The sequence below is a fragment of the Dreissena polymorpha genome, chromosome 7 (assembly GCF_020536995.1).
Source record: "Dreissena polymorpha isolate Duluth1 chromosome 7, UMN_Dpol_1.0, whole genome shotgun sequence".
NCBI lineage: Eukaryota > Metazoa > Mollusca > Bivalvia > Myida > Dreissenidae > Dreissena > Dreissena polymorpha.
In genome coordinates, this window is record NC_068361.1 from 53,482,881 (window position 1) to 53,508,682 (window position 25,802).

The 25,802-nt window shown below is 36.9% G+C and overlaps 2 protein-coding genes across 7 annotated transcripts; one reads left to right on the top strand and one right to left on the bottom strand.

Moving 5' to 3' along the window:
• Positions 1-2,356: 2,356 nt before the first annotated feature.
• On the top strand, positions 2,357-10,474 carry LOC127838976 (uncharacterized). 5 transcript variants are annotated; one of them, XR_008030091.1, is made up of 3 exons: positions 2,357-2,497; positions 9,430-10,011; positions 10,335-10,474. XR_008030091.1 is itself a non-coding variant. In XM_052367114.1 (3 exons), exons 1-3 carry the CDS (start codon positions 2,390-2,392, stop codon positions 10,455-10,457), a joined length of 813 nt encoding a protein of 270 aa, XP_052223074.1. In that variant the 5' UTR covers positions 2,363-2,389; the 3' UTR covers positions 10,458-10,474. The 5 variants fall into 5 exon arrangements, 3 of the variants coding, with proteins under 3 accessions (XP_052223074.1, XP_052223073.1, XP_052223076.1); XM_052367114.1 differs by lacking the exon at positions 9,430-10,011 and adding an exon at positions 3,264-3,845 and having other exon boundaries at positions 2,363-2,497; XM_052367113.1 differs by lacking the exons at positions 9,430-10,011; positions 10,335-10,474 and adding exons at positions 3,264-3,845; positions 4,169-4,308 and having other exon boundaries at positions 2,363-2,497.
• A 9,429-nt stretch (positions 10,475-19,903) lies between these two features.
• Positions 19,904-23,220, bottom strand: LOC127839231 (uncharacterized). 2 transcript variants are annotated; one of them, XM_052367514.1, is made up of 3 exons: positions 23,198-23,220; positions 22,036-22,119; positions 19,904-21,370 (listed from the first exon to the last, which is right to left on the bottom strand). In XM_052367514.1, exons 2-3 carry the CDS (start codon positions 22,117-22,119, stop codon positions 20,069-20,071), a joined length of 1,386 nt encoding a protein of 461 aa, XP_052223474.1. In that variant the 5' UTR covers positions 23,198-23,220; the 3' UTR covers positions 19,904-20,068. The 2 variants fall into 2 exon arrangements, with proteins under 2 accessions (XP_052223474.1, XP_052223475.1); XM_052367515.1 differs by lacking the exon at positions 23,198-23,220 and adding an exon at positions 22,883-22,950.
• Between the last annotated feature and the right edge of the window lie 2,582 nt (positions 23,221-25,802).

Here is a 25,802-nt window from a genome sequence, read left to right on the forward strand (position 1 = left end):
AATTCTTTCGCACAACACACCGTCTAATGATGGTGAACAAATGTGCCAAATGATTTTAAAATCAATGAATGATATAGTTATGGCCCGGACAAGCTCATTTATGATATTTGAACTAAAAGTGTGTCATTGACCTTGGAGATATTGACGTAATTCTTTCGCGGGACACACCGTCCAATGATGGTGAACAAATTTAACAAATGATTTTAAAATCTCACCATAAATTACAAAGTTATGGCCCGAACAAGCATTTGACCTTTTAACTCCAAGTGTGACCGTGACATTGGAGATATCAACGTACTTTTTTCACACGACACACCGTCCCATGATGGTGAACAAATGTACCAAGTCATTTTAAAATCTAACGAGAAATGACATAGTTATGGTCCGGACAAACTTTTTGTTTAAAACACACTAAGTGACCCCGTGACCTACATTTTGACCTGGCATGACCCATATTCAAACTTGACCAAGACATCATCTAGATACAACTTGTGACCAAGTTTGGTGAAGATCGGATGAAATTTCGGGACAGACCGACAGACCGACCGACAGACCGACAAAGTGACTCATATATAGCCCCCATTACCAGTAATGGGGGTATAATGAACCAACCAGATTCGTAATATTGTCACAAGTAACGCACGCGCGTCTACTAAAACGCATATTTCTTGACCACATGACCTCGGTTGCAGTGATTTGGAAAGTCGAAAAACAGGAAAACCAAGACACTCGGAAGTAGACTGTCCGTCGTGAGCCGAGTCCAAGATGAGACCATTCACGTGATATGATAGAGGAAATCTAGTTTGTTGTCCGTAGTTCTCCTGAGCGTTTTAAGCGGCGCGCTTGGAAAAAGGGGCTTAATGAATTGGCGTCAAGTGATGTTCCAGATAAGCCTGTGCAGTCCACACAGGCTATTCAGAGACGACACTTTCCGCCTAAACTGGATTTTCGGTAAGATGATACTACGTTGAAACGAAAAGTTCCATACAAGCGAAAAGTGTCGTTCCTGATTAGCCTGCTCGGGCTGCACAGGCTAATCTGTGAAAACTCTTTGCGCACATGCATTCAGACCCATTTTCCAACAGCGCTGCTCCAGTGCGCCATATGCATTAAACCACGTTTTCCAACAGTACCGCTAAAATGTGTCACGTGCATGAAGCCCCGCTTTCCCACAGCGCTGCTCCAGTGCGTTATATGCATTAAACCCCGTTTTCCCACAGTGCCGCTAAAATTTGTCACGTGCATGAAGTCCCGTTTTTCCCAAGCCAGATTCATTTGAAAGGTTCTATATCTTACAATCTGCCTCATGGCCTTTTCCAGAACGCTAATCAGTGCGACAGAATTCCGTTTGAAAGCATATATCGCCTACTACCAGGCTCCAGAATTATAATAATTCTTACATTCACCTTAAGCTAATTGAAGCAGACAAATCAGAGATTCAAACTGTTCCGTGCATTAAACTCCGTTTTCTCAGAGCGCAACTCATATTAAACATCAAAAGACAAATACTAATGTTCGCTTAAAATCCATTTGTGCAATAAAAAATATATGTAATGTACGAACCAAGAAAGAACTTGACAAAAGGCAAAATTGACTGTTTTTGCAACTTATTTCCGGCCGTTTTCTGGTAGAATGTAACCTTTTTCAGTGCACTGTTTTACTATAGTCTCTAAGTTTATCATATTTCAGGGCTTTAGTAGTAAACACCAATTCGTGCCCTACCACTATCTCCAAAAGATAAAACCAGAACAATAGTTTAAAGTGTAAAACATGTCTTCGAGTCAACTATGATATTTTTTTTAGAGAGTACAGCCCTACATGAAACGATTATTTAGTATATCGTAACCTTAAGCACATACCACTTTTTTTGAACGGCACAATTGTACAAAGGAATAACCAATCATATGATTGAATACACGCGCACGTTATCCGGATATTTACAACTTTGGAAAAACTCGTCTAATGTGTGCGTACAAACAACGCTAACGTAATTTATCCTCAAATGATATTTGTATTTAAATAAGAAAGATTGATAACCATAGTAAAGTTGAACTACAAACGTTTTAAGATGAAAACATAATTGAGATGGAATTCTCTTGAAACAAAAGCTCGATTTACTCGAAGGCCTGTTTTCAGTAATAGATCTTCTTTTTTTGCTCGACCTGCTTGGCTTCATTTAATAAAACAAATGGTCTTGTAAATAGCGCAAACTGGACCATCGGTAAAATTTTAAAAAATGTTGACAGAGCAAAAAAATGTAATGACTATCAAATGCGTGATTTCAACGTCAAATTATTACAACATAATGACGTCATAATATTTTGGCGTAATGACGTAATGACGCCCGCGCTGATGACTCCGTTGTCATAACGTTTCAACAAATAGCAAGATGGAAGGCATTTACGTGCTCGAAAATAGATTTAGTAATTACATGTTCTTTATACAAAGAATCGGCTGGAATCATGACGGAGAAGTGGACATCACGCCAGCCTACCAGGTAAAGGTCGTATTTGACTGTAACACCACGTCGTAAATACAATTTGTACGCAAAACATTTGGTTCAGCGTAAATAATAAATAATTGATAATCGGGACAAAGCAATAGCACTGCTGTGCACAAAGTAATTAAATGATGATAATTTTATTGCCATTACTTATGCGTCACAATGACATTTTGTATGTTAGCTAAATGATTTTAGCAGTGGCTTTTTGTTGTACAGGTAAGAAATTCAATATAAACATTCAATATTTTAAAGTATTCATTGCAAATGTTTTGCTTGTTATTCTTTCAAATAGTGATTTTTCTATGTTTCCTACTTTTTTTAAACAATTCTTACTTTGATTGCACATTTCTTCTGCTTCTTTTCTTCTTCTTCTTTTTTCTTCTTTTTATTTTTCTTGTTTTTCTTCTTCTTTCTTCTTCTTCTTACTATTATCCTTCTTTGTTTTTGTATCATTCTTCTTTCTTCTTCGTCTTCTTATCATTATTATCCTATTCTTTCTTCTTCTTCTTTCTAACCTTCTTTCTTTTGCTTCGTCTTTTTCTTTTTCTTCTTCTTTAAATTAATCCCCCTTTCATTCGTTATGCCCTGTCGTTTCTCTGTTGTCTTAATCGTCGTTCTATTTTTCTTCCCATCTGAATTCTTCTTTTACTCCGTGTTATTCTTATGCACCCATCATACTTCTACTACAATGCTAAATAGTTCGTTTTATTCAATGTTTACAAGGTTTACCACAATCGCCTCCATTCATATCTTCTTTCAGATGCTGGATCAGGATACAGCTGGAGCATTCCAGAATATTCCTGTGCCTGGTAATATCATGGAGTTCCACGATTTTTTAATGAATAATAACAACAACAATCTGCAACACTACATTCACATATACCACAACGCTCACCAACAACTTCTCGAGGAATTCAAAAACGTACGATACAATATGGCAGAGATGCAGCAAGAAATTGATTCCATTAAAGATACCATTACCGACCAGCACCAACTTTACCAACAATTAGAACACCAACAACAAACACTAAACGCAGAAATAACAGCACTTCAGGACAGCATATGCAAACAAAACACAGCAGTTTACAACTTACAACATTCACTCAGCAGCCCAAACTTCGCACCACATGAGATCTCCCGCCATCAAAACAGCCAGAAACCCGCATCTAACCAACACAACCAACACGACAACCATTGCAACCATCCCGATGCTTACAACATGATCAACGAGGACAACAATCACAACTACCAACTGTTCAATCTACAATCTTATCTCACTCCATCACTTAGTACATACTCCATGAACCAGGCACAGGAAGAACCAAACGTCAAAGAATGTTACGTAAGTATATTCTAACATATGTGTTAACATATTCTCAAACACACGTACTTCTTTTCATATTTTTGTAAACGCTGTTTTATGTATTTTTACACGCACTCTTTTCTTAGCGTGCTTATTACTGCTATCAACGAATAATATTCATTGTAATCAGTACACTCAATTAAGTGTTAAGCAATGACAACAAACGTGTTTCAGCGTTGTCTGTTCGCCAAAATAGGCATCTATGCCCATTAGTCTTATATCCATAAAGTAAAAACGTCAATAACTCAAACTTAAAGCAATTTGCATGATATAAATTAAGTTATACAATATTCCCATTGAAGGTCGAAGAGCATCACTGTGAACACGTTTATGACGAATCTGCAGACTTCCCATCTCCAGCCACCGACGCAGACGGAAGTTGTGACTTTTCATTTTATGTTGATTGTTTTTTTGGATTTCATTAAAAGAAAAACACATCACGTGCAAGACTTGTTGTAGATATAGTTCACAATAGAATACGTAGATTTATTTAAAATCATGTAATACTATTAACGAATACAACTAAACTATGCCTATACCGGTAAACGCTTCTCTGGAAACTGTTTATACTCAATGAAGACGGTATTTTTATATGAATAAAGTCTATATTTTTCATAGAACTTACTCAACGTAATTTAAATTGTGTAGATGGTGTTAACGCGATGATGCAACATATCGGTGTGATAAATCTAAGCTATTTACACAAGTCTAGATGAGACAGTATGTCCTGTGTCAAACACATGACACAATGGGTCCCGTGCCCAGCACATGACAAATACTGTGCCGGAAATATTTGTGCCCTTAACGGTTGCTCAAAAGGAATATTACAAAATGCAAGTTCTAATCAATGATACAGCAAACGTGTTATTTGTAGCTTCTCCCTCACTTCAGTCAAGGTTACACTTACTAAATATTTCAGGTGTGTGCAATTGTATACGCTCTATAAAATCAACATGATTTATTTGAAGACTCAATCCTCTTAAGGGACACTTACCGTGACTTTATGTTTGAATATTTCTTTGTGCATGTGGTAGGAAATAAATTGGTGTGTACTTACGGAAATTTGGATAATAAACTATCGTTTATCGCTTCGTGTGTAGCGCAAAATATCGTGTGCCGCTTCGTGTTTCGTCTTTTGAACGCGAGACACGATATTTTGCGCGATACTCAAAGCGACGCACGATATTTTGCGTGACACACGAAGCGACGCACGATATTTTGCGCGATACACAAGCGACGCGCGACAATTTACCACAAAATATCGCCCTTTTGTAGGTAGCCCAAACGGCGATATATCGTGGTAAATATCGCATGTCGCTTCGCGTATCGCGCAAAATATCGCGTGTCGCTTCGTTTATCGCGCAGAATATCGTGTGTTGCTTTGAGTATCGCGCAAAATATCGTGTCAAAATGGGGCTCATTAGATATACCATTGTTTATCTGTGTACAAGCGCATACGTGTAAATATCGGCTGGTACCGATCAATGAAATCGATACGTTATGCATCACACACGTCTTATTATTAATACTAGTCGTACATACACAAGTGAGTGAATAGCAATTCGTAAACATCGATACAGCCCTATGAGTACTGCGACAAACATTACGTTCAATAAAAAATCACAGGCTACAAACATGATAATGTTGGTACGAAATACGTCAATTGAACAACATTATATCCAAAAACGGAAGGACATTTGGGTTCCCGCACACACAATCCAAACACATATGCAATTGGAAAGGTCCGCCCTGAACTCGACGTCATTAGATAAGAAGTTCTGAACTAGAGCTTTGTCACAGACGTGACGTATACCCCCACATGCCGCATTGACACATACTGTTTTGCATGCTGTCTTCACAAAACAAGAGAATCTAATTTATGGCAATTTTTAAGAATTATTACGCCATTATCATTTATTGCCATTTTTGACCTTTGAACTCAAAGTGTGACCTTGACCTTGGAGATATAGACGTAATTCTTTCGTGCGAAACACCGTCCAATGATGGTGAACATATGTGCCAAATGATTTTCAAATCTCACAATGAAAAAAATAGGTATGGCCCGGACAAGTTCATTTATGGCCATTTTTGACATTTGAACTAAAAGTGTGATCTTGACCATGGAGATATCGACGCAATTCTTTCGCGCGACACACTGTCCAATGATGGTGAACAAATGTGCCAAATGATTTTTAATTCTCACAATGAACAGCATAGTTATGGCCCGGACAAGCTCATTTATGGCCATTTTTTACCTTTGAACTTTAAGTGTTACCTTGACCTTGAAGATATCGACGTAATTCTTTCGCACAACACACCGTCTAATGATGGTGAACAAATGTGCCAAATGATTTTAAAATCAATGAATGATATAGTTATGGCCCGGACAAGCTCATTTATGATATTTGAACTAAAAGTGTGTCATTGACCTTGGAGATATTGACGTAATTCTTTCGCGGGACACACCGTCCAATGATGGTGAACAAATTTAACAAATGATTTTAAAATCTCACCATAAATTACAAAGTTATGGCCCGAACAAGCATTTGACCTTTTCACTCCAAGTGTGACCGTGACATTGGAGATATCAACGTACTTTTTTCACACGACACACCGTCCCATGATGGTGAACAAATGTACCAAGTCATTTTAAAATCTAACGAGAAATGACATAGTTATGGTCCGGACAAACTTTTTGTTTAAAACACACTAAGTGACCCCGTGACCTACATTTTGACCTGGCATGACCCATATTCAAACTTGACCAAGACATCATCTAGATACAACTTGTGACCAAGTTTGGTGAAGATCGGATGAAATTTCGGGACAGACCGACAGACCGACCGACAGACCGACAAAGTGACTCATATATAGCCCCCATTACCAGTAATGGGGGTATAATGAACCAACCAGATTCGTAATATTGTCACAAGTAACGCACGCGCGTCTACTAAAACGCATATTTCTTGACCACATGACCTCGGTTGCAGTGATTTGGAAAGTCGAAAAACAGGAAAACCAAGACACTCGGAAGTAGACTGTCCGTCGTGAGCCGAGTCCAAGATGAGACCATTCACGTGATATGATAGAGGAAATCTAGTTTGTTGTCCGTAGTTCTCCTGAGCGTTTTAAGCGGCGCGCTTGGAAAAAGGGGCTTAATGAATTGGCGTCAAGTGATGTTCCAGATAAGCCTGTGCAGTCCACACAGGCTATTCAGAGACGACACTTTCCGCCTAAACTGGATTTTCGGTAAGATGATACTACGTTGAAACGAAAAGTTCCATACAAGCGAAAAGTGTCGTTCCTGATTAGCCTGCTCGGGCTGCACAGGCTAACCTGTGAAAACTCTTTGCGCACATGCATTCAGACCCATTTTCCAACAGCGCTGCTCCAGTGCGCCATATGCATTAAACCACGTTTTCCAACAGTACCGCTAAAATGTGTCACGTGCATGAAGCCCCGCTTTCCCACAGCGCTGCTCCAGTGCGTTATATGCATTAAACCCCGTTTTCCCACAGTGCCGCTAAAATTTGTCACGTGCATGAAGTCCCGTTTTTCCCAAGCCAGATTCATTTGAAAGGTTCTATATCTTACAATCTGCCTCGTGGCCTTTTCCAGAACGCTAATCAGTGCGACAGAATTCCGTTTGAAAGCATATATCGCCTACTACCAGGCTCCAGAATTATAATAATTCTTACATTCACCTTAAGCTAATTGAAGCAGACAAATCAGAGATTCAAACTGTTCCGTGCATTAAACTCCGTTTTCTCAGAGCGCAACTCATATTAAACATCAAAAGACAAATACTAATGTTCGCTTAAAATCCATTTGTGCAATAAAAAATATATGTAATGTACGAACCAAGAAAGAACTTGACAAAAGGCAAAATTGACTGTTTTTGCAACTTATTTCCGGCCGTTTTCTGGTAGAATGTAACCTTTTTCAGTGCACTGTTTTACTATAGTCTCTAAGTTTATCATATTTCAGGGCTTTAGTAGTAAACACCAATTCGTGCCCTACCACTATCTCCAAAAGATAAAACCAGAACAATAGTTTAAAGTGTAAAACATGTCTTCGAGTCAACTATGATATTTTTTTTAGAGAGTACAGCCCTACATGAAACGATTATTTAGTATATCGTAACCTTAAGCACATACCACTTTTTTTGAACGGCACAATTGTACAAAGGAATAACCAATCATATGATTGAATACACGCGCACGTTATCCGGATATTTACAACTTTGGAAAAACTCGTCTAATGTGTGCGTACAAACAACGCTAACGTAATTTATCCTCAAATGATATTTGTATTTAAATAAGAAAGATTGATAACCATAGTAAAGTTGAACTACAAACGTTTTAAGATGAAAACATAATTGAGATGGAATTCTCTTGAAACAAAAGCTCGATTTACTCGAAGGCCTGTTTTCAGTAATAGATCTTCTTTTTTTGCTCGACCTGCTTGGCTTCATTTAATAAAACAAATGGTCTTGTAAATAGCGCAAACTGGACCATCGGTAAAATTTTAAAAAATGTTGACAGAGCAAAAAAATGTAATGACTATCAAATGCGTGATTTCAACGTCAAATTATTACAACATAATGACGTCATAATATTTTGGCGTAATGACGTAATGACGCCCGCGCTGATGACTCCGTTGTCATAACGTTTCAACAAATAGCAAGATGGAAGGCATTTACGTGCTCGAAAATAGATTTAGTAATTACATGTTCTTTATACAAAGAATCGGCTGGAATCATGACGGAGAAGTGGACATCACGCCAGCCTACCAGGTAAAGGTCGTATTTGACTGTAACACCACGTCGTAAATACAATTTGTACGCAAAACATTTGGTTCAGCGTAAATAATAAATAATTGATAATCGGGACAAAGCAATAGCACTGCTGTGCACAAAGTAATTAAATGATGATAATTTATTGCCATTACTTATGCGTCACAATGACATTTTGTATGTTAGCTAAATGATTTTAGCAGTGGCTTTTTGTTGTACAGGTAAGAACTTCAATATAAACATTCAATATTTTAAAGTATTCATTGCAAATGTTTTGCTTGTTATTCTTTCAAATAGTGATTTTTCTATAATGTTTCCTACTTTTTTTAAACAATTCTTACTTTGATTGCACATTTCTTCTGCTTCTTTTCTTCTTCTTCTTTTTTCTTCTTTTTCTTTTTCTTGTTTTTCTTCTTCTTTCTTCTTCTTCTTACTATTATCCTTCTTTGTTTTTGTATCATTCTTCTTTCTTCTTCGTCTTCTTATCATTATTATCCTATTCTTTCTTCTTCTTCTTTCTAACCTTCTTTCTTTTGCTTCGTCTTTTTCTTTTTCTTCTTCTTTAAATTAATCCCCCTTTCATTCGTTATGCCCTGTCGTTTCTCTGTTGTCTTAATCGTCGTTCTATTTTTCTTCCCATCTGAATTCTTCTTTTACTCCGTGTTATTCTTATGCATCCATCATACTTCTACTACGATGCTAAATAGTTCGTTTTATTCAATGTTTACAAGGTTTACCACAATCGCCTCCATTCATATCTTCTTTCAGATGCTGGAGCAGGATACAGCTGGAGCATTCCAGAATATTCCTGTGCCTGGTAATATCATGGAGTTCCACGATTTTTTAATGAATAATAACAACAACAACCTGCAACACTACATTCACATATACCACAACGCTCACCAACAACTTCTCGAGGAATTCAAAAACGTACGATACAATATGGCAGAGATGCAGCAAGAAATTGATTCCATTTAAGATACCATTACCGACCAGCACCAACTTTACCAACAATTAGAACACCAACAACAAACACTAAACGCAGAAATAACAGCACTTCAGGACAGCATATGCAAACAAAACACAGCAGTTTACAACTTACAACATTCACTCAGCAGCCCAAACTTCGCACCACATGAGATCTCCCGCCATCAAAACAGCCAGAAATCCGCATCTAACCAACACAACCAACACGACAACCACTGCAACCATCCCGATGCTTACAACATGATCAACGAGGACAACAATCACAACTACCAACTGTTCAATCTACAATCTTATCTCACTCCATCACTTAGTACATACTCCATGAACCAGGCACAGGAAGAACCAAACGTCAAAGAATGTTACGTAAGTATATTCTAACATATGTGTTAACATATTCTCAAACACACGTACTTCTTTTCATATTTTTGTAAACGCTGTTTTATGTATTTTTACACGCACTCTTTTCTTAGCGTGCTTATTACTGCTATCAACGAATAATATTCATTGTAATCAGTACACTCAATAAAGTGTTAAGCAATGACAACAAACGTGTTTAAGCGTTGTCTGTTCGCCAAAATAGGCATCTATGCCCATTAGTCTTATATCCATAAAGTAACAACGTCAATAACTCAAACTTAAAGTAATTTGCATGATATAAATTAAGTAATACAATATTCCCATTGAAGGTCGAAGAGCATCACTGTGAACACGTTTATGACGAATCTGCAGACTTCCCATCTCCAGCCACCGACGCAGACGGAAGTTGTGACTTTTCATTTTATGTTGATTGTTTTTTTGGATTTCATTAAAAGAAAAACACATCACGTGCAAGACTTGTTGTAGATATAGTTCACAATAGAATACGTAGATTTATTTAAAATCATGTAATACTATTAACGAATACAACTAAACTATGCCTATACCGGTAAACGCTTCTCTGGAAACTGTTTATACTCAATGAAGACGGTATTTTTATATGAATAAAGTCTATATTTTTCATAGAACTTACTCAACGTAATTTAAATTGTGTAGATGGTGTTAACGCGATGATGCAACATATCGGTGTGATAAATCTAAGCTATTTACACAAGTCTAGATGAGACAGTATGTCCTGTGTCAAACACATGACACAATGGGTCCCGTGCCCAGCACATGACACATTGTGGCTGCAACAACAAATATTGTGCCGGAAATATTTGTGCCCTTAACGGTTGCTCAAAAGGAATATTACAAAATGGAAGTTCTAATCAATGATACAGCAAACGTGTTATTTGTAGCTTCTCCCTCACTTCAGTCAAGGTTACACTTACTAAATATTTCAGGTGTGTGCAATTGTATACGCTCTATAAAATCAACATGATTTATTTGAAGACTCAATCCTCTTAAGGGACACTTACCGTGACTTTATGTTTGAATATTTCTTTGTGCATGTGGTAGGAAATAAATTGGTGTGTACTTACGGAATCCGGATAGTGCCATCTATAATCTCGCCCTTCTTTCATCAAGTGCGACACACGATACATGAAGCGACGCACGATATTTTGCGCGACACACGAAGCGACACACGAAGCGACACACGATATTTTGCGCGATACACAAGCGACGCGCGACAATGTACCACGAAACATCGCCCTTGTGTAGGTAGCCCAAAAGGCGATATATCGTGGTTAATATCGCATGTTGCTTCGCGTATCGCGCAAAATATCGCGTGTCGCTTCGTTTATCGCGCAGAATATCGTGTGTCGCTTTGAGTATCGCGCAAAATATCGTGTCTCGCGTTCAAAAGGCGACACACGAAACACGAAGCGACACACGATATTTTGCGCTACACACGAAGCGATAAACAATATTTTAGTATTCAAATATCGCCCATATTATCCGAATCACGTGTAGCGCGGTCTAATTTCAGACCGCGACACACGACACACAAAGCAATACTCGATATTTTGCGCGATACACGAAGCGACACGCGATATTTGTACTGTTCAAATATCGCTGTAATAATATCGCATGTCGACTGTCGCGTTTTCAAAAAATCAGGGAAGACAAAAGGGGGATATTTTTTAAAAGGGCAGCCATGTTGATAATAAATGCTTAAACATTACTGTAAAACCGTTGAAAAAAAAGGCGAGAGTCGACAGGCGATATTATTACAGCGATATTTAGTATAAAAACCAATGTATACTAAATAACATATTAAACCATATTTACATGACCATTTATATGTAAGACATATAGAAATGTTCATATATACAACATTTAAAATACATATTCCAATATTCACATATTGAGCAATCGTTAAAAGCAAAGGCAAAGACACAAACATGAGTATTTTGTGATAACTAGAAATATTAGACACGCGTTTGGCGAGAAAACGGGCTCAATACACTTTTGTGTCGCTTAAGTGAAGTATCTTATTTGCAAAAATCTAGTTTAAGAGAAAAGTATCGTCCTAGATTAGCCTGTGCGGACTATACGCACATCCTTCAAGCCTCGTTTCCGCAAAACGGGGCTCAATAGATATACCATAGTTTATGTGTGTACAAGCGCATACGTGTAAATATCGCTTGGTTCCGATGAATGAAATCGATGCGTTATGCATCACACATCGTATTATTACTTCTAGGCGAACATACACTAGTGAGTGAATAGCATTTTGTAAACATCGGTACAGCCCTATGAGTACTGCGACAAACATTATGTTCAATAAAAAAGCACAGGGTACAAAAATCATAATGTTGGTACGAAATACGTCAATTGAACAGCATTACATCCAAAAACAGAAGCACATTTGGGTTTTCGCACACACAATCAAAATTTATATGCAATTTTACAGAACCGTCCGTTCTGATTGAACCAAACGGATTCGAAATATTGCCGCAAGTAACGCACGCGCATCTACTCAGACGAACATTTCTTGTGAATTGGAAAGTCGGAAAACAGGAAATTGGGACTCTCGGAAGAAGGCTGAAAAGCGGTGTCCCAGATAAGCCTGTGCAGTCCATCCAGGCTAATCAGAAACGACACTTTCCGCCTTCACTGTATTTCTGATAAAAAGATAATACATTGAAACGAAAAGTACAATACAAGCAAAAAGTATTGTCCTTGATCAGCCTGCTCAAATTGCACAGGCTAATCTGGGACAAAACTTTACGCATATGCATTAAGACCCGTTTTCCCAGAGCGCTGCTCAATTATGACACGTGCATAAAGCCCGATTTTTCCATGGCGCCGCTCAAAAGTGACACGTGCATTAAGCCCCGTTTTCCCGTAGCGCTGCTCTGGTGCGTTACATGCATTGAACCCCGTTTTGCCGGAGTGCCGCTTAAATTTGTTACGTGCATGAAGGCCCGTTTTTCCCAAGCCCGATTCATTTGAAAGGTTCTATATCTTATAACAATGCCTCATGGCCTTTTCCAGAACGCTAATCAGGGCGACAGAATTGCATTTAAAAGCATATATTAACTACTACCAGGTTCCAGAATTATAATAATTCTTAAGTTCAGCTTAGACAAACACTTATGTTCGCTTAAATATATCACAGGCTATTTAAAATCACACAATGCAAGAATACCATAAACCACCCTGTCATGTCAAAGACTCAAAAGCACATTTAGAAGTATGCTGAACGCTACTGTTTATTAATCCCCCGCGCCTGGTGCATAAGGTTTGTGTCCAGGCTTGGTAATCCGGGAACCATGCAAGGGGAAGGGTGCGACGAAAAAGTGTCATTGCCGGTAACGGGTGAAACGTTTGCACCGTGTCCCGTCTGCTTTCCATTGTGCCACCCATGTTTTAACATGCGGTCATTGACCTATTGCAGCACTCGGGTATCAAGAGTTGCTCGCGACAACGCCGATTTCGTGTGTCTCATTTACTGACGATGCTCGGTGTATTTTTTTAACCACTTCTTCTCTTCCGTGTCTCTGCTTTGAATAGTAAACTTTACGTTGAGAAATGACACAACCAAACGTAGTCGAATGCTATGAACTTACCTTGTGCCTTCTGTTTTGAAGAACTGTTAAGTTGGGAATGCTGCGCGAAAGCGTTGTCCCTGTGGATTTTATCGTATGAGTTGGTTGTTCGATGTTGTGTTTCACGTGTGCGTTGCAAAAACATGAAATACAAATTTCACGTGTTTCGAAGTAAGCCGTGAAATGTTTGTCTTATAACAAGTTTACAGTAGAAATATAAGCGATTTCTATTGGTCAGTTCTTGCACGAGGAAATTTAGATATATTTGTAGGTTGCGTATAGTCATTCTACCAGACGCTCTCACTTCGTAAACATCGATTTTGATATAAAAGAATTATTTCTTAAGCACTTGTCTGGCATTGGAAAGAAATTGTTGTTGTTTTGTATAGTTAACGTTTGAACATGTACACGTAAATGCACAAAAACATCGGCTTTAGTCGATCTAATATATAAATTTGTATTTTTCAAAAAGAGATGGAGCCAATTAATCTGCTTAGAAAATATGGCGTGGCCAATTAATATTTATAGCTATTTTTAAGTGACATATTTTACGTCTATGGTTTCATTTTTTTGTAAGTTGACTACTTCAGCACATTTGAGTCGCGTGAGTTTTTAATTAGAAACAGTTTTCTAATATTGTCTTGATGGATTTAAACGTTCGTCTTTGTAAGATAGGAACATTTAACATGTATGCTACAAAAAAGTTAACGGAAAAATACCGAGCTATCTTAATTTGTAGGAGTTGATAGTGGGAAAAACAAAATACATGAGCCTAATTAAGATGCGATCACCATGGCCTTTTAGTAAATTAAGCATTTGGATTAACAGCCACAAATCAACGTTTCAAAAAGAAGTATTATCTTATATTTATTTCGTGCATTATCATAGTGTACACAAATTGCTGTCGATGAACTATTTTGATATTGTTGAGAATTTAGTTATGGGTTTTATTGGGTATTACAAATCTTTGGTATGCATCGTACAATATGTTTTATTCATGTTAGTGACTTCTTAATTGAGTTGATTACTTATATATTTAAAAAATACCATATTTATTGTAGAATGTGTTTATGTTCTATAAAGATTTTGGCCTTCGTATGTACGTTGAAAATAAAGTAAATATAACAAATAGCATTATCTATCAAATGTACGTCATGTGATGATGTCATGGCGATACGACTGTAAATTGATACATCCTGCATTGGCGCCACCTCCTATCATTAGCGCCATCTCCTTAGCATTGGCTCCATATCTTTTGGAAAAAAGCAAACTTATATATTACGTCGACAAGAAGACAATATTTTTGTGCATGCAGCATCTTATATATGCTGTGCGCAATCGTCTGATGTCGTTAGTGATTTACTCGGGTGGAATTTGTTCGACACAGGAAAAACTCATCGAAATGCTTTTTAAAACTCCACCATGCCACAACTTATAAAGGTTCTCATGGGTTGAGGATGTATGTTTCTGTATATATTTGGATGATTTAATCTTCGTTGAATCGCACTACATTGCCTGATTTTAAAAATAATGCGATGTATGCTGCAAAAACATATACAACCTAATCGTCCTGTAAAATTATCCATGACATTCCAAAACATCCGGGCCTGAGCGCCACCTCGGAAGTTGCATTGGCTCATTTATAAATGCATTTCAAAATAGAGGTGATAAACGGCCGTTTTCATCTCAGCACAAACGGAGATAATGTTTGTCTGAAATAAAAGACTACCGGATATAAACAAAAATTCTCTACTGGTTATGTTTCTGTTGTTTGGTGGACACGTGTCTAAATTGTGTAGTTGTAACGTTTTTAAATTATGTAGTGGTTACGTGTTTACATTGTGTAGTTTTAACGTGTTTACATTCATTGTCTAGTTGTCACGTGTTGACATATTGCTTACAGAGCACGGGTTCACATTGTGTAGTGGACACTTGATTACATTAATCACTGTTCATGTGTTTAAATTGTGTACACATGTTTTCTTAAGAAGTCAAAAATTAAAAATATTCTTTAGTATGTGTAACAGCAAATAATAAATCTTGCCACACTATAACACTTCGTAAATGTTTTGTTCTCATGGATATGTGACCCTTATTGATGTTGTGCAAATAAACTATACAATCCAGTGTATTGTGTTGCGTAATTCAAATTAAAGGGGCCTTTTCACAGATTTTGGCATTTTTTTTTAACTTATTCATTAAATGCTTTATATTGATAAATGTAAACATTGGATCATAAAAGCTCCAGTAAAAAATCAAGAAAAAAATTTAAAAAGGAAAAGAACATTGCCCGGAGCAGGTTTCGAACCAGTGACCCCTGAAGTCCTGCCAGAGTCCTGAAGTAAAAACGCTTTAGCCTACTGAGCTATTCCGCCGAGTACACATTATTGACGTATTTTATACCTTATATAAGCAATCTTCGTATTTTCACAAAATTTAACGACAAAAACAGAACTCTCCAAATTATTCAATCGTTTCGCGTTGCAACGCTTTATAATTTTTAGGTTTTAAAATCGTCAAATGATGCATATAATGGCTATATTAGAGCATGGTTAATGTTCAGTATTACTGTTTCCTCACAAATATCTTAACTAAAACGAAAACTTACGAATCTGAAACAACTTTTTTCAATTTTGTCAATTTACCAAAGCGTGAAAAGATCCCTTTAAGTCATGCATCTATATTCTCTTGGAGAATGGGGATATACGTGATTAAATACTAGGATTTTGACCCGAGAATGTATACCTTTGTCGGAATTTAAATTTCGGTACTATTAGTCCGGGTCATTTTAGTGTGTGATTACCGGGGCAGGGAGGACATGGGTCACGACAGCTGACCCCAAACGTTTAATTGGAGTTCGACGGAGGCGCAAATGACCCCGATATTCTCCCTTGTCTGATCTTCGTTAACCCCGTAAGAGTACACTCGGACAGACACCGGGAATATTGCGGCTTACCGGTTCGAAGAAAGCACAGTGCGTGTTGGTCCTTATCGTCCATTCATGATACTGTTTTGGATCACCTAGGCCAGGCATGTGCGACACCGTATTGGCTTATATACATGCAGTTAGCAGTTTAAAGAAAGAAGATCCTTTTGAGATATATGGTTAATTAATGTACTAGTTGGTTGTCGTCGGATAGCCAAGGAAAATGTATTTATTGAACTGATATTTTGGCTGAACATTTTTTGATTGAACTGATTTCTTGGCTCAACACAAATGTATGATTGAACTGATTTCTTGCCTCAATACATCAATACAAATGTATGATTGACTGATTTCTTGCCTCAACACATCAATACAAATGTATGATTGAACTGATTTCTTGCCTCAACACATCAATACAAATGTATGATTGAACTGATTTCTTGCCTCAATACATCAATACAAATGTATGATTTAACTGATTTCTTGCCTCAATACATCAATACAGATGTATGATTGAACTGATTTCTTGCCTCAATACATCAATACAAATGTATGATTGAACTGATTTCTTGCCTCGATACATCAATACAAATGTATGATTGAACTGATTTCTTGCATCAACACATCAATACAAATGTATGATTGAACTGATTTCTTGCCTCAACACATCAATACAAATGTATGATTGAACTGATTTTTTGCCTCAATACATCAATACAAATGTATGATTGGACTGGTTTCTTGCCTCAACACATCAATACCAATGTATGATTGAACTGATTTCTTGCCTCAACACATCAATACAAATGTATGATTGAACTGATTTCTTGCCTCAACACATCAATACAAATGTATGATTGAACTGATTTCTTGCCTCAATACATCAATACAAATGTATGATTGAACTGATTTTTTGCCTCAATACATCAATACAAATGTATGATTGAACTGATTTCTTGCCTCAATACATCAATACAAATGTATGATTGGACTGGTTTCTTGCCTCAACACATCAATACCAATGTATGATTGAACTGATTTCTTGCCTCAACACATCAATACAAATGTATGGTTGAACTGATTTCTTGCCTCAACACATCAATACAAATGTATGATTGAACTGATTTTTTGCCTCAATACATCAATACAAATGTATGATTGGACTGGTTTCTTGCATCAACACAACTGGTATAAATAAGAAGTTCGTGTCATTCGTTCTAAGACATTTGGTGTCCGAGACAAATTAACAACGGCAATAAATCGTACACACCGCTCAGTAATTACAAAAATAGAGATTGACCTTCATACGTTGTTGATAAAGAACGCCAACTCTTACTGTGATGTCTTCTTTAACTCAGTCTTTTGACCTTAGATGACCTTCATTCGTGATAGGTCCGAAATGAATAAACCCGAATTGTGCATTGGCAAATAATACAAAAATCACCGTAAACATTGGTAGTCTGGTTCCCAGACTAAAACATTGGATGCATATCATTTGAACTGCAATATGAATATATTGTTAATTACATGTAAATTACTATAAATTAAAAACTGTCATGATACAATACATCCTCTTAATATTACATCGAAACGTTTTTCCTTAGTTTACGAAGCAGTATAGCATTAATCACATGTCTCTACAATTAAAAGAATCTACTGTTTACATGCCGTAGCGGCCACACTAAACACTACAAAAACAGGCTAGATTGCAGTTTACCGGTACGCAGTACTATCGTCAAAGCGAGGGTTTGGGGCGGTAGCCCGCGATACTAAGGAAATATATAAGTGTTGGAAATATATCTGTATTTGATTTATTATAATCCATATTTGCGTTTATTAGTGTAAATATGTTTCTTTGTACTTTGTTTTGTTCATTTTTTATACAAAGTTATGTTTATCTGCTAAAAATTCATATCATTATGATGCTTGCAATATTGAGTCTTTTATGTTAACATTCTACTAACAAATGTACACATTATAACATATAATCTTTTATTTCATTCCAACATTATGTTCATAGTATTTCAGTGGCGAATATGTTTTCTTTTCCTATTGAAACTAATGTATTACTCTTTCAATTATGAAAACCTAGTCATTACATTATACTTATTGACAATAAAACATACAATTTCACCTCTTCTTCTTCATTTTTATTTGTAAATACATTAAAATATATTATCTTCTTATCACTCACTACCTTCATTAAAATACATGGTCGTTTCATTCCATCTCCTTTCACTGGTCGCAAACATTACAACATCAACGCCGTATATCTTTTTAAAGATATTTCTTGTTTTTATTATGAGTGCAATAATTTAGTGAAATCAACTGTATGTATACGAAGAATTAAATCGTAAATGACATCAATCAATACTAAAATATATATAACATTTCTCGCGTTTGTTACTTTCCGTTACTATCTCGGACATGCTCGTGCAGCTGACACGTGTGCGCACCTGCTTGTACCCTACGGTGGCACGTGGTGTGTTACTACGTCTACCTGGTGATCTATATACTTCACTAATGAATTTTTTATTTAAACGCACCATCAACCAGAGTATTTAAAAGAAACATTTACAATTATAATTTCTCAGAGTGATGTATCGACTTATTTGCAACAACCTCAATAATCCTGAATCCCGCCATTCTTAATCGGGCTGTTCCGTCACTATGCTCGTGCGAATGTATATTTTATATGTGGGCCTTGCTCTGTGAAAAGGGGGTTAAATGCATGTGGGTAAAGTGTCGTCCCAGATAAGCCTGTGCAGAATATCATAAGATAGGAAAGGCCATTGCTTGCTTATAATTAATATTTATTCAGATTGAAAATAAGAAACCTGCGTTAACAACGTGATTTACAACCACATTCGGAAATAGGCGAAGTAACCTATCGCTCATTCTACACCGCGTCAGTGTTAAAGAAGGAACTTTTAGGGTTTTATGTAAGGTCACACGCCAACATAAAATGTGTATAACAAGACTTTTCTGAAAATATGCCCTGGTAGACATTGAAGTGTTACTTGTCTTTATGATTGTACATGTGTGATAATATATCAAACGGATCTTGTTTTGCTACTTGTGTACGAAACGACATGCAGGTAAACATGGCTTGTACAAACAAAATGCATATGTAAATGCAAACAATAATTTATGTGGCACGAACAATTACCAATAATAAAAAATGGTAAGCGTTATTAAGCGAACAAGTCCAATATTTGATGTACATAAACACACCAGGGTCAGACATATTCTGTACTACTTTATTTCTAGCAAACGCTTCAATTATCTCCGATACCACATGTAATATTAAACAACTCTTTTTTTAATTAGCATGCATAAATACGAGTACTATGAAATAATTTAATATTTATTCATTTAAAAAATACTGCACATAAATTTGAAAATATTACACGTATAAGCCGTCGATGTGCCCTTTATGACTGACTGCATTTATTCAAGTTAATATGTGGTTAATAATACAGCCATGATACACGTGTAATTTCAGTATTTTCCTTCATTATTACATTAACATTGCTTTACAAATATAAATCAGATCATTTACAGAACTGCCCTCCAGGAGCATTCGTTGTTGCACCTCGATTATCTTATTTATTATATTTAAATACGCGTTAACATCTGTCCATGAATTCCATGTAATTCTCATCTCCAGAAACAGCATCTCCAGCTCCATTCTTTTCTTGCTGTACCACAACATCGGCTCTGGAGACGCGACAATCGCCTTTCGTATCTTCTTCAATCTAAGAATTACCCCGGGACCTTCTTCTAGCATGTCCGTGATATCTGCTACCCATTTATTCTGCAGCTTATCACTTATACCACATGCTTCCATTAAATTTCGTTCAGGAATCATGTAATACGGCATATGTTTTTTTGCAATTGCAGTTCTAAGTTCTCTCAGACCGTCATGCAGCCAGTGAAGCAAACTGCATGCATTAAATTGTGTCTGGGGGTTATGTTCAGCTTGCCACAATACTATGTTTTTTAATGTATATGATGTAATTTCTTTATTCTTTGGTTTCAGTATATCTTTTAGAGTCATTTTAAGAATAACATAAACTTTCGCTTGAGTTTCATTAAGGTTGTTAACAAGTTCTGTTTCACCGGTGTTGAAGTTTATCCTCCATTCCATGTGCTTGTTTTCACTTCCCTTAAATCCCACCGGTGTAACAATCGCTCCTAATGATACAACTGTCTGAACTATGACTGGTGACGGCCAATGACGGGGTCTGGCAGCCCATCTCTGCAGGATGCTGGGGCAGCGACAACGTAGTGCGGATACTCGGTCCATGCACAAAGTACCTGCAAAGGTAGCCGGTAATGACGGCCCCGCGCGTTGCTCCACTGCGGTTAGATCAATACATGCAACTAACGACGATAATTCATCTAAATATAAACTGCTACTCAATAGACCGTTCCCATATCCATCATCACACAGAGCATTGTATATTGGTTTGTCAAATCTTGACGCTTTTCTCTCTAGTAAAAGTTTGCAGTGTCCTGGATATACACGTGTATCCATCCTGTACACTTCTATGTAGCCTGGTATGGTGTGAAGATTGATACCAGCTTCCACACAGAGGACATTGTTGGCCACCGATAGCAAGTCATGATCGCTTTCATTATAGCAGGTCAGCCCTTCTGCCTTGCTGCCAGCTGTGATCATAGTTTCACCAATTTGTAGTGAATTAATCAGCCTGTCAGTCTCCCTGTACTTCTCAACCCGCCAGCGTCTCATCTCCTCACCGTACCCCAGCCGGGTCATTATAGTATTGACCTCAACGGACACACGTTCGACATAATTCTGGAAACAAAACATCGGTTAACGAATGCGGATTTTGTTTTTAAATTTAAATTATACGCACACGAACAACAACCCATTTGTGAAGTAAGTTGAAATATTTCTTCAGGTAAAATAAAGTTGTGTTTATTTGTAAATCGATTGTAATGTCTACTTATATACAATTCAACAGCATATATAATTATTAAATAATACCAAAAATAAAGAAATATGAAAATAAATACGTAAGTAAATCACTTTTTAATTATCTGTAGATAATTGGGTCAAAAAATTTAAGTTCATCATTTTTAACATGAAGTTACAAAAGTATTGTTAACAAGGGATTGCCAAGCAATATTGTCCCCTACCGGTGAAACTCCATCATCGTCAGATTTTTTTAAAATATTTGTTGCCATAGCAACCAGAATTCTTGACGAAGGAACAAAATGAAATGACGTTCATAATCTCCATATTGCCATCTATCCATGATTCAAGTTTCATGAAAAATATGAAAAACATTTAAAGTTATCGCAGGATCCAGAAAAGTATGACAGACAGACCGACTGACTGACTGACTGACTGACAGACGGACTGACGGACAGAGCGCAAACCATAACTCCCCTCCGGTTTCACCGGTAGGAGACAATAAAAACAAAGAAACGCCATTGTATGTATAACGAAAGACTTACCTGAGGGTGACGACCGTACAGGCCTCTGTGTCTGGGAACGCTTCCAGTCTCTGTATCTGTACAACCGAAGCCTCCTTCTGCCATCTGTAATATGCTGGACGTTAATATAAGTTAAAATTGAAGAAGACGCAGTAACATAAACGAGGGCATAATGGAAGGTAATAATATGTTCTAAGTTGGCTTAGACTGCATTTATGTGTTTTATTAGCGTTTAAATTTTGATAAACTCGTATACAACGTCTAATTAGCGTTTAAATTTTGATAACCTCGTATTAAACGTCTTAAAACGTTAAACTCGATCTAAAAATTACTAAGTCGAATGGCATATCATGAAAACTTTAGAATGAACAATGTACACGAATATACAGAAGCCTAAGAGACTACTTTCCTCCAGGTTTATATTGAGTATGTGTGCCTATGAAATACTGAAGTAGAGCGGCGTTTCATCAATCAAGACAACAAAGTCATTGTCGTGTCTATGGACCTGGCGGTAAACTTCTAGCAGTACTACTATTTTTTTTTATAAAACTAATTATAGCATAATAAAACAATGCAAAACCAGGCGTGTATTCCCCATGATACTGTTGAAAATGTGCATACGGATATTGATATACAACAATCATCCGTTCGATTAAACATTAGGAACACCATGACTTATACACATGAAAACTAACATATCCGTCTCGAATAAATAAAACTATTTACAAATCACAAGCAAACTTAATATACAGTTTGAATGAGTGTTGTTGTAAAAAATATTCATATGTTTTGCACTTTGATTACAATACTTATTCAACCGAAATTATAAAATATTAATGCTTAAAGTACATTTGCAATTTTAACTTACTGTCTTCTGCAACAACGATTATAATATGAGAACAGTTCGCATTATCCTTAAGCATATGTCACAAGGAAACAAAATATGAGGGTTATGTTGACCAGAAAAATCCAAGCACTTTTGATGTCATGATAAACACTCGAAAAGTTCCGAGTATCCATAAAGAATTAGTGATTCTTTAAATAGACATGATATAAACGGTTATAATGATAAAGAGATTATGAACAAATAAATCACTAAGCGAGGTAAATGTAAAGTGTAGCTTTAACGATTTAAAAGCTATAAGTTATAAAGTTAAGCTAAAACTTGGAATTAAAAACGCACTTTTACGAAACATCCGGTGTATGTAATGTCGATGATACTTATCTCAGTTATCTCGGCATAAATGGAGATAATGTTTGTCTTAAACCTTTCCCACCCAGATGCAAAGTGTAAATGTCTATGTGCAAACAGCATAAAACAAGAACAGCCTGCGTGTAACTCGGAGTCTGTTCAGGTTTTATGCTGTTCGTTACTCATCAGTATCTAAGGATTGGAAATGAAGCCTTTAAAACTTGAATTTAGTAAGAAGGTCTTTAAAAAAAATAAACTTCCTGAGGGCATGCAAATGCGTCAAAATACGTTTCTAAGTGGTAAAAGGTTACATACGTATCTAAGTGGTAAAGTATTAAATTCATATCTAAGTGATAAAGAGGCAAACAAAAGACTACCGGAAAGAAACAAGAATTCTTTCCTGGTTAAGTTTCTGTTGTTTCGTGGACACGTGTTTAAATTGTGTAGAGGTCACGTGTTGACATTCTTTGTGTAATGGTCACAAGCTGACATTGTGTAGAGGTCACGTGTTTTCCTTCATTGTGTAGTGGTCACGTGTTTACATCGTGTAGTGGTCACGTGTTTATATTGAATGCAATTATGTTCTCTTTATTAGTCAAAAGTTATAAATTTTCTGTATTATCTATAACAGCCTATAATCAATCCTGACACTCTATTTCACTTGGTAAATGTGTTGTTCTCGTGGACCTGTGAGCCTAATGGATATGTAGCAAATAAACTATACAAAATAGTGTAGTTTGTTACTAAAACCGAATTAAGTTATAAGGAGGAGGAATCAGACCGGAATCAGACCCTGGAATATATACTTTTGTTGTAATTCGTGAATCGGTGCTTTTTGACTGGGCCATTTTAGGTTCAGGTTACCGAGGAAGCTGGGGCATTGTTCACGTCCCCTACCCCTCCTCCACAGCTTATTCCAGACCACCCCTAACAGTGTTAATTATATATGTCTTACATTACAAATTCAAATAGAAAAGACATACGTGTATATGGTTGAATTGTACTCAAGACCAATGAATAAAGGCACAATTTCATTGAAGTAAAGGGGGGATGACCCCGATGGTGTCTCTTATCTGATCATTATCATTAACATCGTAAAATTGCACAATCACGGACATCGTAGAGCACAACAGCGGCTTACAGATTCGCAGCAGGCAGCCTGTTGATCCATATTGTCTATTCATGCCTCTGTTGTTTTTTTTGGAGCACGAGGCAAGGCACAATGTACCCTATATTGGTGTCTAGACATGTTTGCCGGTACAATAGGGGGAAATTGCAGCTGTAAATCAAAATTAGTCCCGACTGGCATGAGTCTAGAGAGTTATTATAAGGTAGGAGTGCTTGGACGCACTCCGGGTCCTGTCATAATGCAGGCTTACGCTCGGATGGACCTTAAGCACTTCGAAATACATTCAATCTATTACACTACGTTCCCGATAACATCCGCGGTGCTCACCCACTGTCACCGCGATCTAGCACGATGGAACCACGCTCAGATCACGGTGATTGTCCACGCCGACGAAAAAGAGTCCACGGTGGGACTGTGTTTAAGGCAGAAATCGCGCGAGATGTAGTGGATATTATCTTGTGCATTCATTACATCGCTTTGAAAACATAATTGTGCCGTCGACTGCTTGATGTTGCTACTCAGCAAATGTGCAATTAGATTACAGATATAATAAAGGCTCATTTACAACAAATTACTCATACAATTTACTAAAACCAACATTTGCATTTGGCTAATCTATGAATTAATAAAACTGAAATTAGCCGTTAATGTCCATGTACTGAAAAGAAGTTTATATAGGTTAATTAAGATATTTTGATCATGGACATACCTGTAATTTTGTAAAATGACTGTGTAACCTAACCATATTTATTTTTTTAAATGTTTGAACCCATAACTGACGGAATTCTGAGATATTCGTTTATAGCTTCTGCACAAATCGTGTTTAGGCGAGATCGTTCGACGATCTTGCCTACCTTGCGAAAGATTTTAAATCGAATACAGTGATATCCGCTCGACATTCAGCATCCCATGTGTTTGCCGGTTCCATTTAGGATTCCGTGAACGCATGCGTTGTTTCAAGCATATGCCCACCCGTTACTAGTAACTAGTATATCTATATATGATCTGAGAGAAGTTGTCATTTCATACCATATTTTATTAAACGAGATCAGGAATTTTGATAGCCAATAAGTCTTTGGCGAGCTTATTCACAAACTTCATAGACGTGTTTAATACAGGATGGTATGAAATCGCAACGAGTGTCATGTCATTTTTATCACATGCAATTACCTTTTAAAACAAGATGTGTTTTTGAAACACTATGTCCCCCATATATTTTACCTTTGACTTTGAAGGATGACCTTGACCTTGAACCACTCAAAATGTGCAGCTCAATGAGATAGACATGCATGCCAAATATCAAGTTGCTATCTTCAATATTGCAAAAGTTATGGCCAATGTTAAAGTTTGACGCAAACAAACCAACAAACCAACAAACAGACAGGGCAAAAAACAATATGTCCCCCAGTATAGAATGGGGGACATAATTAGAAGAAAATTAATATTTATGCAAACGTCATGATTACA

Bases quoted from the DNA above. Each gene is read 5' to 3' on its own strand.
- LOC127838976 (XM_052367114.1), top strand. From the start codon at position 2,390: ATGGAAGGCATTTACGTGCTCGAAAATAGATTTAGTAATTACATGTTC. The intron at 2,498-3,263 runs GTAAAGGTCGTA...ATCTTCTTTCAG, and splicing joins ACATCACGCCAGCCTACCAG to ATGCTGGATCAGGATACAGC. The intron at 3,846-10,334 runs GTAAGTATATTC...TTCCCATTGAAG, and splicing joins CAAACGTCAAAGAATGTTAC to GTCGAAGAGCATCACTGTGA.
- LOC127839231 (XM_052367514.1), bottom strand. From the start codon at position 22,119: ATGGCAGAAGGAGGCTTCGGTTGTACAGATACAGAGACTGGAAGCGTT. The intron at 21,371-22,035 runs GTAAGTCTTTCG...TTTTGTTTCCAG, and splicing joins TGTACGGTCGTCACCCTCAG to AATTATGTCGAACGTGTGTC.